Source organism: Trichomycterus rosablanca, chromosome 9 (assembly GCF_030014385.1).
Source record: "Trichomycterus rosablanca isolate fTriRos1 chromosome 9, fTriRos1.hap1, whole genome shotgun sequence".
Taxonomy (NCBI): domain Eukaryota; kingdom Metazoa; phylum Chordata; class Actinopteri; order Siluriformes; family Trichomycteridae; genus Trichomycterus; species Trichomycterus rosablanca.
The window spans coordinates 18,169,799-18,183,632 of NC_085996.1; the positions used below are offsets into that span (position 1 = coordinate 18,169,799).

Sequence of the window (13,834 nt, forward strand, 5' to 3'; positions counted from 1 at the left end):
TTGTAATAAAAGAAGGGTATTGTTTACAAAATGTTCATCATTTATTATTGTAGCAAGCTTACATGCAGCACAGTCGAAGTGTAAAATTGCTTTCTGCTGGCAGTGCCACTGATTGCTAAGCTTGAAATAATAAACAATGTAGACTGACAGCATTCGACAGTTTATTGTATGAAATTAATTATTTGATTCCAGGAGAAAAACATGCAACTGCGTTCTTCATAGTTCACAGTTTACCAGTGGCCATGCTGTATTTTCTCAAAATGTAAGGATTCTAATTTAAAGTTGGATACAAAAGCTCAGGGTTTTGTACAACACTTAGAATAATTTTGTCTGCCATGTATTCGATTCTGGCTACGTCATCTAAACAATCTGTCTTATTGGTGGCACTTTGAAAAGGTCAACAGCAAACAAAATTTAATCAGATTCATGTGTAATGCTCAAGGTAATGCAGCCTCACTCCATAGTAAACAATGGCATAGCCAGTGTAAGAGAAATTTTGCCTAATGACAATTGCTTACTTCACGTAGATTGTTTAATAATCACTTTGCATTGCTTCTTTTGCTGTTTTACAGTAAAAAGAGACAAATTTTTGGTGCAATTTTATGACAAACCACAGTTAACAAGCATAAGATTTATGAAGACTTCAGTTTATCAGACTCGTCTTTAGAGTCTAAAGTCCTTCATTTGTTCCTTCATTATCACTTATTGCTTAATTCTGGTCAGTCTGTCATAACAACTGGGGAGGTAGGAATGCACCATGGACAGGATGCCAATCAATCACTGGAACACACTGTCACACATTCATTCAATTTACTGCAGTCAATTAAAATGCCACATGTTTTCATGATATAGAAGAAAACCGAAGTGCATAATGGATACCCACACAGACACAGTGATGTAGCAGCACCCACACTACCAGCTGTGCCACTGTGATGCCTAAAGCTGCCTACATGAATGAGCAAAATCACTGAAGAATACGTTCACCCCTTCAAAACAACAGCAAACCTGGCCAGAGTCATAAAATTTGGGCAGGATGCAGCTTACTGGATTTAAAGGACCATAAAAACACATGCTTTCTGGGGGCCCCCTATAGCCATTGGCTACAAGTCAAATAAAGTCTTGTTAACACTTTGCAGAGATGGAAAGAAAGACCAACATGATGAGTTAAACATTAGTTAAACAATTTTTTATTCTATGTTAGCTCCTTCAAATATTCATGTCTGCACAGTTACAAATGACGGAACACTAATTTCTTCAAGTCAGGTTCAGCTTGCAAACTTATGAAGCATAGATGATTAAATATTGGATCTTACATGCAGCAGTCTAATACTCGAGCGCATCACTGCAGACTGCCCAAGCTTGCAATTAAAAATCTTAGCAGTGCTAATAATCTGTCCGGGCATCCAACAGACACAACTGGCCTTGTCTGGGATAGCCATGACGGAGATTCTCCTCACAGCCGCGGCGACAAGTGGGAGGGGGGAGGGAGTTGGAATTGAAGTTTAGGGGTGGTTGAATAGCATCACATAAAGCATAGCGTAACTCTCCATACTTTCTGTGTGGGGGCTAATCACTGCCAGGTGATAAAGAGCAGCCTGTGACTGTGAGTGTGTCAGAGGAATGTCACTAATTAAATGGTTAACAGATACCCAACAAATAAGTAATTGTTTAATTAATGCTGTCAGTTTAAAATGTCTTGAGCAATGCAACTATTACACGTTAAAATCAAGAATGGTGAAGCTAGTTGTTGTCACAAATTCAGACTGCAATGTGCAAATTTTTTTTTTTTTTTTTTTTTTTCATTTTCCAACCACCTGAATCGACGAGTTCGAGATATCAGCTCTGGTGTGCTAGCGTGTTTTACCGCTGTGCCACTTGAACGCCCATGCAATGTTTTTTGGTTGTTCCATTTTTGTTTGAAGAGTGTCATGAGTGTCATGATTGTGGAGTTTAGGAACCACTGACACATTGATTTATATAAAGTTAGAAACCATGTCAGAGCTGCTCATTTAGTAATGCTATCATTATTATTTATATACATGTACACGACTTTGAACAGCAGTTGAGCAAATTTAAGAGGCCCAACATCACATCACATTTAAACCCTGCCCAGAGTCTGAGCACTGAAGTGCTTACTTCCTCTGCAAAGTATTTTAGTCAAAATAACCAAAATGCAAACTGGCATCTAGCCGTTGTCTTGTACAACCCCCACCCCCCTCTCTCTCTCTTACACACACACATACACACATATGGCACTACTAAATTAGGAACCTGTGACTCAGACAGTAGTGACGTCATAAGAATTTTGGTCAATCCTTGATTTGTTTTTACTTTAAAATACATTTTTGTCTGAAGTTTGTAGTGTTTTTTTAATTTCCTTCAGGTGCTAACAGTGCAGCAATCCAGAAACTAAGAACTGTGTCTGTTAAGACAGCCATTTTTATTCTGGGACAGATTAATCATATTCACACGTCTCTTTTTCACTCTATGAAGTTCCTAAATCGTTGCCAAATAAACTAGTTCCAACACAGAAACTGTGGCTAGGCTGGATGTTGCTGATATTACTGGTGAGACTGGCTATTTATGTGTGACCTCTTCAAAAGCTTATTTGATACACAGCATTTAAAATGCACATACTGACTATAAAAAATAGAACAACTTTGAATAAGAAAATTGTGTTTAAAGCCCACTGAATCAGCAAACACACCTAATAAACTATTTGCAATGGCTTTAATCTAGAAACACTGGCCATAAAGTCAAGAGAGCAGCAGTAAATGCCCTCCATCAACACACAAACAGCAATAAGGACACGTGAGGCAGAAAAACACTGTTATTGCAAGGTTACGCTAAATTCTAACTTACACATTAGATTTCTTGTTTTTAGGAATGAATTGCCTAACCAAACATTTTATTGCCAAAATAAGCAAAAATTATAATGTATCCTATCAAAATGATTTATAGTGTTGACCATAACTGGGATAAAGCAATTGATGATAAAAAAAATAAATAAATGAATATATACACTATATTGTCAAAAGTATTCGCCTTCACACGCATATGAACTTGAGTGACTCCAATTCTTAATCCATAGGGTTTAATATGATGTTGGCCCTCCCTTTGTAGCTATAACAGCTTCAACTCTTCTGGGAAGGCTTTCCACAAGGTCTAGGAATGTGTTTATGGGAATTTTTGACCATTCTACCAGAAGAGCATTTGTGAGGTCAGACGCTGATGTTGGACGAGAAAGCCTGGCTCGAAGTCTCTGCTCTTATTCATCCCAAAGGTGTTCTATTGGGTTGAGGTCAGGACTCTGTGCAGGCCGGTCAAGTTCTTCCACACCAAACTCGCTCATCCATGTCTTTATGGACCTTGCTTTGTGCACTGGTGCGCAGTCATGTTGGAACAGGAAGGAGCCATCCCCAAACTGTTCCCACAAAGTTACAAGCATGAAATTGTCCAAAATCTCTTGGTATGCTGAAGCATTAAGAGTTCCTTTCACTGGAACTAAGGGGCCGAGCCCAACTCCTGAAAATCAACCCCACACCATAATCCCCCCTCCACCAAACTTGACACTTGACACAATGCAGTCAGACAAGTACCGTTCTCCTGGCAACCTCCAAACCCAGACTCATCCATCGGATTGCCAGACGGAGAAGCGTGATTCGTCACTCCAGAGAACACATCTCCACCAACCATATATACATACAGGGGTTGGACAAAATAACTGAAACACCTGGTTTTAGACCACAATAATTTATTAGTATGGTGTAGGGCCTCCTTTTGCGGCCAATACAGCGTCAATTCGTCTTGGAAATGACATATACAAGTCCTGCACAGTGGTCAGAGGGATTTTAAGCCATTCTTCTTGCAGGATAGTGGCCAGGTCACTACGTGATGCTGGTGGAGGAAAACGTTTCCTGACTCGCTTCTCCAAAACACCCCAAAGTGGCTCAATAATATTTAGATCTGGTGACTGTGCAGGCCATGGGAGATGTTCAACTTCACTTTCATGTTCATCAAACCAATCTTTCACCAGTCTTGCTGTGTGTATTGGTGCATTGTCATCCTGATACACGGCACCGCCATTGGATGCACATGGTCCTCCAGAATGGTTCGGTAGTCCTTGGCAGTGACGCGCCCATCTAGCACAAGTATTGGGCCAAGGGAATGCCATGATATGGCAGCCCAAACCATCACTGATCCACCCCCATGCTTCACTCTGGGCATGCAACAGTCTGGGTGGTACGCTTCTTTGGGGCTTCTCCACACCGTAACTCTCCCGGATGTGGGGAAAACAGTAAAGGTGGACTCATCAGAGAACAATACATGTTTCACATTGTCCACAGCCCAAGATTTGCGCTCCTTGCACCATCGAAACCGACGTTTGGCATTGGCACGAGTGACCAAAGGTTTGGCTATAGCAGCCCGGCCGTGTATATTGACCCTGTGGAGCTCCCGACGGACAGCTCTGGTGGAAACAGGAGAGTTGAGGTGCACATTTAATTCTGCCGTGATTTGGGCAGCCGTGGTTTTATGTTTTTTGGATACAATCCGGGTTAGCACCCGAACATCCCTTTCAGACAGCTTCCTCTTGCGTCCACAGTTAATCCTGTTGGATGTGGTTTGTCCTTCTTGGTGGTATGCTGACATTACCTTGGATACCGTGGCTCTTGATACATCACAAAGACTTGCTGTCTTGGTCACAGATGCGCCAGCAAGACGTGCATCAACAATTTGTCCTCTTTTGAACTCTGGTATGTCACCCATAATGTTGTGTGCATTGCAATATTTTGAGCAAAACTGTGCTCTTACCCTGCTAATTGAACCTTCACACTCTGCTCTTACTGGTGCAATGTGCAATTAATGAAGATTGGCCACCAGACTGGTCCAATTTAGCCATGAAACCTCCCACACTAAAATGACAGGTGTTTCAGTTATTTTGTCCAACCCCTGTACATATAACATTACATACATATAACGTTAAAACCACCTCCTGGTTTCTACACTCTGTCCATTTTATTAGCTCCAGTTACCATATAGAAGCACTTTGTAGTTCTGCAATTACTGACTGTAGTCCATCTATTTCTCTACTATCTTTTTAGCCTGCTTTCATTCTGTTCTTCAATGGTCAGGACCCCCACAGGGCAGGTATTATTTAGGTGGTGGATCATTCTCAGCACTGCAGTTACAATGACATGGTGGTTGTGTGTTAGTGAGTTTTGTGCTGGTATGAGTGGAACAGGCACAGCAGCGCTGCGGGAGTTTTTAAATACCGTGTCCACTCACTGTCCATTAGACACTCCTACCTAGTTGGTCCACCTTGTAAATGTAAAGTCAGAGACGGTCGCTCATCTATTGCTGCTGTTTGAGTTGGTCATCTTCTAGACCTTTATCAGTGGTCACAGAACGCTGCCCATGGAGCGCTGTTGGCTGGATATATTTTTGGTTGGTGGACTATTCTCAGTCCAGCAGGGACAGTGAGGTGTTTAAAAACTCCAGCAGCGCTGCTGTGTCTGATCCACTCATACCAGCACAACACACACTAACACACCACCACAATGTCAGTGTCACTGCAGTGCTGAGAATGATCCACCCCCCAGATAATACCTGCTCTGTAGTGGTCCTGTGGGGGTCCTGACCATTGAAGAACAGCATGAAAGGGGGCTAACAAAGTATGTACTGTAGATAAACAGATGGACTACAGTCAGTAGTTGTAGAACTACAAAGTGCTTCTATATGGTAAGTGGAGCTGATAAAATGGACAGTGTGTATAGAAACAAGGAGGTGGTTTTAATGTTATGGCAGAGAGAGAGAGAGACAGATAGATAGACAGATAGATAGATAGATAGATAGATAGATAGATAGATAGATAGATAGATAGATAGATAGATAGATAGATAGATAGATAGATAATATACAAATAGCAACCACAAGTCCAGCAGTTAACTACAGTATAAAAAGAATATATAATATTGTATATAACATTTCCGTAGATACTTTAAGGTGGCAGACTAGAATTAAATGTAAGGTTTAAAATAAGTGAGATTTATTCTACATGGCCAGTTTTTTAATAAAGCTAGCTTAGTTAAAACTATGCTTGGCAAACTGGGTTTAGTGATCTGAAATCATTTATTATTACATATATACAACAAAGGTGCTCGTAAAAGGAGCCTTCAGTTCTTCACATCACTTTGAGTTGAGAATTTATAAGGCATAAAGATCTGCCAACACAGTGATTTTTTTAAATTAAAATACAAAAGTGGGGTAAAATAATTGGAATTGTTTTTTAAATAAAAAGCTAAAAATTAGAAATAACTAATTCTTTTAAATTCACTTGGGACCAAATCTCAGTGGTTCCACTGGCCAGTTGTGAGTCAGACAAGATTGGCTATGCCTGATGGCTGAACAGCTTATGCCAAGTTCACACTACACGACTTTCCAAGTCGTCAGGTCGCTGTACAGTTCACACTACACGACTGAATCTCTCGCACCCGGGAGTCTTTCAGTCGGTGTATATTTCACACTACACGACTGATCGGCGATAGGGGGTTTCACACTACACGATCCATCACCAACTGGAATCTCAGGCGAGCTTCTCTGGTCTCCTTTTTTTCTTCTTTTAAACAAAAACACACGTGAGAAGTGACGAGGGTTTTAATGACACCACGTCCAAAAATGCACGTCAACAAGTAGCGAGTGATCAAAGCTGTTTGTGGTCTGATGTGCAGCGTAAAATCAAAGAGGAAAAATAAATGAATCTGAGTGGATTTGGCAACACAAACAGTATATGGCTTGTTCTGCAGTAAAGTGGATGTTAATTAATAATTTTGTAATGCAGCGTGGGTGTTATGTTTTGTAGAGGACGATCAAATCAGAAATACTACGTGTGTGTGCCGGTGTATCCTGATATAAACTATATCCTCTCCTGCATTTCCCCTCACACCGCATCCTGTGTTCTCATTGGCTGTTCGACATGTCACTCATTCCCAGTTGCCCATCTGAGATCAGATATCTGACGTGCTAGAAAACTCGATCCGGTTGGGTCGAGTTGTTGGATAGTTCACACATAGCGACTGAGAGCCGAGTTTTGATCGCCGAGTGAACGCTGAGTTGCTCCCGACCCGGAAAATCAATCGCCGAGCGAAAATCAGGGCAAAAATCGTGTAGTGTGAACTAGGCATTAGCCATTGGGAGGTGCACTTGTCACACCCAATTACTCACATCCATAAACCCAGGGGCAATTTAAAATTAGCCATGCAGCAGAATGTGCGTGCCTGTGTGTACGGTGTGCTTGGGTGCTTAGCAGCTTGCTTTGTGATTGTTTACTTTATTAGTCACTAAATGATTTTAGTACTTCACTTCTCCCCTTTCACACTGCACGCTAAACAATGGCTTATGCAAATAAAAGTGGCATACATAGGCAAACAAATGTAACAAAAGTACATTAATATATTTTTTTGCAGTAAAACTACCTGTCTACTAAAGTCTAGAAAGATTTGTTGCTTATTTATTGTTTAGCTGAGGAGTAGCTCAGCAGTTAAGATTCTGCACCACTTAACTGCCCAAACTTAAGTGCCCAAAAAACCTTAGGTTATATTTTGCATTTGCATATATTTTTACATTGCAGTGAATAAGAGCATGTGGCACATTAGGAAAGGAAAAAAAAAAACATATTTAAAATAAATGACCTTGAGCAGGGAAAACCAACTTAAAAACCACAGTGGTGCTTTGATAGACTTAAAACCTGAACCCATGCCAGGCATTCAGCTCACTGGCACCAGTGAACCAGTTCAGCTCAATGTGACGTCACTTCCCACAACAGCTTTATTATACCGGCGTGAACTGTAACACAACACCTGGGTAATCCATGCCTGTCTCACTCCCTGAACAGAACCTGTCTTTGTTGTTAATTTTAGATTTCAGCCCTGCTGGTTGTGGCCAGTTTGTACTGATGGGAAGGTATGACGAATTGATTTAAACAGTTTAAGGCATGTAGTCTAAAAACAATTACAGAAACCCTATTTGCAAGGAAATATAAGAAGCAGTTGTGCAGGCTTACTTGTGAAAGCGACCAGCTCTATCTTCATTGTCAGCATAAAGGAACATCTTTAAGGCATAGTTTTCAATGTGGGCATTACCCACAATCTCCTGGGAGATAGATTCATTTGTACTAAGCTCCTTCTTCATCTGCAACAACACAAATAATTAATGTAAATAAATAAATAAATAAATAAATATATATATATATATATATATATATATATATATATATATATATATATATATATATATTAGGGCTGTCAAACGATTAAAATTTTTAATCGCGATTAATCTCAGAATTTCATATAGTTAATCGCGATTAATCGCATTAAATAAAATCTGTGTAAATGTTATAGAAAACAAGGTTTTTTAAGTGAAATGTGAAAAGTGGACGTTTCTACACGAAGTGAGTGTGTTTTGACCCTTTTGGGGCTTCCATAGTTCATGGACTAGCGTGCTTGACTCCGGTATTCAGTGCCGTAACAGATTAAGTTAATAAAGTGTTTTGCTCCCGACAACTTGTGAATATACCGTGTATTTATTTCTTTATTATGCAAGTGCATCCCTACGACGCTCAGTTATATTATTTTAACAAACCGCAAATAAACAACGGTGGCAAGTCCGACATTAAAACGTTGGTTCTACCAGTCAAGTCTCAACATGAACTAGAATTTGCGTTAACGGCACTATTGTTTTTAATCGCGTTAAATTGAGATTGCGTTAATGCGTTATTATCGCGTTAACTTCGACAGCCCTAATATATATATATACAGTGCCTTGCAAAAGTATTCAGCCCCCTTGAACTTTTCAACCTTTTGCCACATTTCAGGCTTCAAACATAACGATATGAAATTGTAATTTTTTGTGAAGAATCAACAACAAGTGGGACACAATCGTGAAGTAGAACGAAATTTATTGGATATTTTAAACTTTTTTTAGAAATAAAAAACTAAAAAGTGGGGCGTGCAATATTATTCAGCCCCTTTACTTTCAGTGCAGCAAACTCACTCCAGAAGTTCAGTGAGGATCTCTGAAAGATCCAATGTTGACCTAAATGACTGATGGTGATAAATAGAATCCACCTGTGTGTAATCAAGTCTCCGTATAAATGCACCTGCTCTGTGACAGTCTCAGAGTTCTGTTTAAAGCGCAGAGAGCATCATGAAGACCAAGGAACACACCAGGCAGGTCCGAGATACTGTTGTGGAGAAGTTTAAAGCCGGATTTGGATACAAAAAGATTTCCCAAGCTTTAAACATCTCAAGGAGCACTGTGCAAGCGATCATATTGAAATGGAAGGAGTATCAGACCACTGCAAATCTACCAAGACCCGGCCGTCCCTCTAAACTTTCAGCTCAAACAAGGAGAAGACTGATCAGAGATGCAGCCAAGAGGCCCATGATCACTCTGAATGAACTGCAGAGATCTACAGCTGAGGTGGGAGACTCTGTCCATAGGACACAATCAGTCGTACACTGCACAAATCTGGCCTTTATGGAAGAGTGGCAAGAAGAAAGCCATTTCTCAAAGATATCTATAAAAAGTCACCTGGGAGACACACCAAACATGTGGAAGAAGGTGCTCTGGTCAGATGAAACCAAAATCGAACTTTTTGGCCACAATGCAAAACGTTATGTTTGGCGTAAAAGCAACACAGCTCATCACCCTGAACACACCATCCCCACTGTCAAACATGGTGGTGGCAGCATCATGGTTTGGGCCTGCTTTTCTTCAGCAGGGACAGGGAAGATGGTTAAAATTGATGGGAAGATGGATGGAGCCAAATACAGGACCATTCTGGAAGAAAACCTGTTGCAGTCTGCAAAAGACCTGAGACTGGGACGGAGATTTATCTTCCAACAAGACAATGATCCAAAACATAAAGCAAAATCTACAATGGAATGGTTCACAAATAAACGTATCCAGGTGTTAGAATGGCCAAGTCAAAGTCCAGACCTGAATCCCATCGAGAATCTGTGGAAAGAGCTGAAAACTGCTGTTCACAAACGCTCTCCATCCAACCTCACTGAGCTCGAGCTGTTTTGCAAGGAAGAATGGGCAAAAATTTCTGTCTCTCGATGTGCAAAACTGATAGAGACATACCCCAAGCGACTTGCAGCTATAATCGCAGCAAAAGGTGGCGCTACAAAGTATTAACGCAAGGGGGCTGAATAATAATGCACGCCCCACTTTTCAGTTTTTTATTTCTAAAAAAAGTTTAAAATATCCAATAAATTTCGTTCCACTTCACGATTGTGTCCCACTTGTTGTTGATTCTTCACAAAAAATTACAATTTCATATCGTTATCTTTGAAGCCTGAAATGTGGCAAAAGGTTGAAAAGTTTAAGGGGGCTGAATACTTTTGCAAGGCACTGTATATATATATATACATACAGTGCCATCAGAAAGTATTCACACCCCTTCACTTTTTCCACATTTTGTTACGTTACAGACATATTCAAAATCCGATTTGAGTATAGTTATCTTTTTAAAAATCTACATGAAATAGCCCATAATGACAAAGTGAAAACATGTTTTCAGACATTTTTGTAAATCTTTTAAAAATGTAAACATTTAAACATAATAGGTACATAAGTATTCACACCCTTTGCTATGACGCTCAAAACTGAGCTCAGGTGCATCCAGTTTACACTGATCATCCTTGAGATGCTTCTACAACTTGATTGGAGACCACCTGTGGTAAATTCAGTTGATTGAACATAATTTGGAATGGCACACACTTGTCTATAAAAGGTCTCACAGTTGACAGTGCATATCAGAGCAGAGACCAAGCAATGAAGTCAAAGGAATTGTCTTTAGAACTTTGTGTCGAGGCACAAATCTGGGGAAGCATACAAAATAATTTCGGCAGCATTGAAGGTCCCGAAAAGCACTGTGGTCTCCATTATTCGGAAATGGAAGAAGTTTGGAACCACCAGAACCCTCCCTAGATCTGACCGCCCGACCAAACTGAGTAATCGGGGAAGAAGGGCCTTGGTCAGAGAGTTGACCAAGAACCCAATGGTCACTAAGGCAGAACTCCAGTGTTCCCTTGTGGAGATAGGACAACCATCCAGTAGGTCAACCATTGCTAACACACTCCACCAATCAGGCCTTTATGGTAGAGTGGCCAGATGGAAGCCACTCCTCACTAAAAGGCACATGGCAGCCCACTTAAGGATTCTCAGACCAGAGGAAACAAAATTCTTGAATCCAATGAATTGAACATCTCTGGAAAGACCTAAAAATGGCTGTCTACAGACGCTGCCCATCCAACCTGACTGAGCTTGAGAGGATCTGCAGAGAAGAATGGAAGAAAATGCCCAAAAACAGGTGTGCCAAGCTTGTACAGACATACCCAAGAAGACTTGAGGCTGTGATTGCTGCCAATGGTGCTTCAACAAAATATTAAGCCATGGGTGTGAATACTTATGTAGCTGTTATGTTTAAATGTTTACATTTTTAATAAATTTACAAAAATGTCTGAAAACATGTTTTCACTTTGTCATTATTGGCTATTTCATGTAGATTTTTTAAAAGAAAACTATACTCAAATTGGTTTTCAAATATGTCTATAACGTAACAAAATGTGGAAAAAGTGAAGGGGTGTGAATACTTTCTGATGGCAATGTATTTATATATATATATAAAGCACAGCACTGGAAGAAAATCCCAGGAAGGCAGCAGGAAAGTAGCATTTTAAACACAGCCTCAGAAACTACACTCAAACATGTTCCACATGTGCAAAGTCATAAAGAGAGCCTGTATATCCCTGCTGTGGGACACTCTAAACAGCCCGGGCTTTCCATGACTCATCGATTCCTGGGATGCATGAGCCACTTTCATTCTTCTCCAGAAGTAATTAGGGTCCTCTGGAGAGTTGCCCACACATGATTAGTAAACTTGTCCACTGGGCTGTTCTTAATACCAGTGACAGCAGTGCCCAGCAGCTTTCACAGTTGGTTGGTAGTCCAAACAAGTTTTATAACCCATCACAATTTGCGCAATGATGGCATCTGTAAGAAATCTTTTGCAGTTATAAATGCCATTAGCAACTTAATGTGTTTAATCAAAATACATTGGAATAATCTAAAAATGAGAAGAATACCTAATAACTGGCATTGCACTGACGCTTGAAGTCAAAGTGTAATAAAATAGCCTTTACTAAAGTAATAATAATAATACGTGTCGGCATAACTATCTAATCTGGTTTCTGCATGGTTACGTGACAATGCATTTCTTAATTTTCTGTGGTTATCTTGATGTTTTAGAAATAGCATGAGCCAACTTATTACAGCAATAATTATAGCTCTAACTAAGCAAACTTAAAATTACAAAGGTACCCCCACTTTATACACAGTTGAGCTGCCAGGAGAAGGAAGGAATTAAGGTGAAAGTAAAGTGGTGTTTATGCAATCCTTACTTTTTGCTACTACAGTAGTGTTTTATTTCTGTACTTCTTACACTTGTGCTTGATAAGCCACAAATCAATGACAAGGTGTTTTAATTTGGTCCTTTTAATTTTAATTTATTAGTAGTCCCTATATAATTACGTATCCTTTCTCAATAAAGTATTGTTAACAATCAAGAGCTTTTACCATCTCCAGCTGATCCATGAGTTTAACAAGGAACTTTCGACATTCTGGAGTTTTACTGTCCAGTTTCATCCCTGTCTGCATGGCATAAAGACGACCTGAAACACATAAAACACATGAAGAGTCATGAACGATTTTACATGAAACAAAATTCAGTAGACAGGTATGTCTCAGCTCTAGTGGACACTAGTTTAATGCTGTCTTCTGTATTTAATATGACTGAGACGTCTTAATAAACTGTATACATAGTAGCATGTCAGCATAGACATAATGTCACTAATTTGACAGAGCTGTGCATTTTATGTAAGCATTTCTGTAGGTGTGGCTGGAGAAATCTAAAACACTTCCAATTATTATGTTAGATGCTTTAAATTAACACACAATACTACAGTAAAATCAGGATGGCTTTAGTGAAAGCAATTTACTCACAGATAAACTATTGACCACAAAAAGTGGTGTTAGTTTTTACAGGGTTGCTTCTAAACTACTGGACATTGTTCATCTCAGCTATTATGACATAAACTTGCAAACAAATACAAATAATTAGAAACTGTCAGGAAAGGGATAAGACAACAAAGGGCTGGAGCAGTGGGTCAAGGAAATTAAGCCAATGGAGTGTTCGGATCATTATGTGTTTATCGTGAACCCCGGGGGAGATCAGTCAGTAATGACGACAATACATTTTACCTCCCTCGCTGTTAGCAGTGTAAGAAAAACATGCAGCTTGTCAAACACTTTCTAAGGAAATAAAAAATAGTTTTTGCTTAGTTTACACACCCCAGAGATGATCTTTTTGACAAAAGAAAACAACCCAATTATTAAAGTACCATAATTATTGACATATGCTTATCTCACAAATTACTGGTGTACCTTAATGTGCAATTTTGTGTATGAATAATACAATATGTTATAGATTCCTTTTTTCTCTTCTAATAAACGCTAATAAATCGTAGATACAAAAACTGCCTGTAAGGGTGTTTGACATTGAATATGAACTGATAAATCATGTGTAACCTGTAACTACCTGTCCTACCATGAATGTAACTAAAATGTAAAAACATGACATTAAAATCCTAACAAACAACAAAATGCTTATGAATAAAATCTCAATTTTGTTAATATAAACAGTCCAAAATAAAGACCTAACTTTAGACCAGGCATATTTAATCTCATCAATAACGTAAAGATCCCATCTTTG

General features: G+C 39.5%; 1 protein-coding gene across 2 annotated transcripts in view; it reads right to left on the reverse strand.

The window, feature by feature from the left end:
• vta1 (vesicle (multivesicular body) trafficking 1) overlaps nucleotides 1–13,834 on the reverse strand; it is a 49,952-nt gene that overhangs the window by 21,024 nt on the left and 15,094 nt on the right. For both annotated transcript variants that reach the window (XM_063001209.1, XM_063001208.1), the window contains exons 2-3: nucleotides 12,640–12,734; nucleotides 8,060–8,187 (exon numbers count right to left, since the gene is read on the reverse strand). In XM_063001209.1, coding sequence (XP_062857279.1) covers nucleotides 8,060–8,187; nucleotides 12,640–12,734 — 223 coding nt within the window. The remainder of the gene's footprint in view (nucleotides 1–8,059; nucleotides 8,188–12,639; nucleotides 12,735–13,834) is intronic.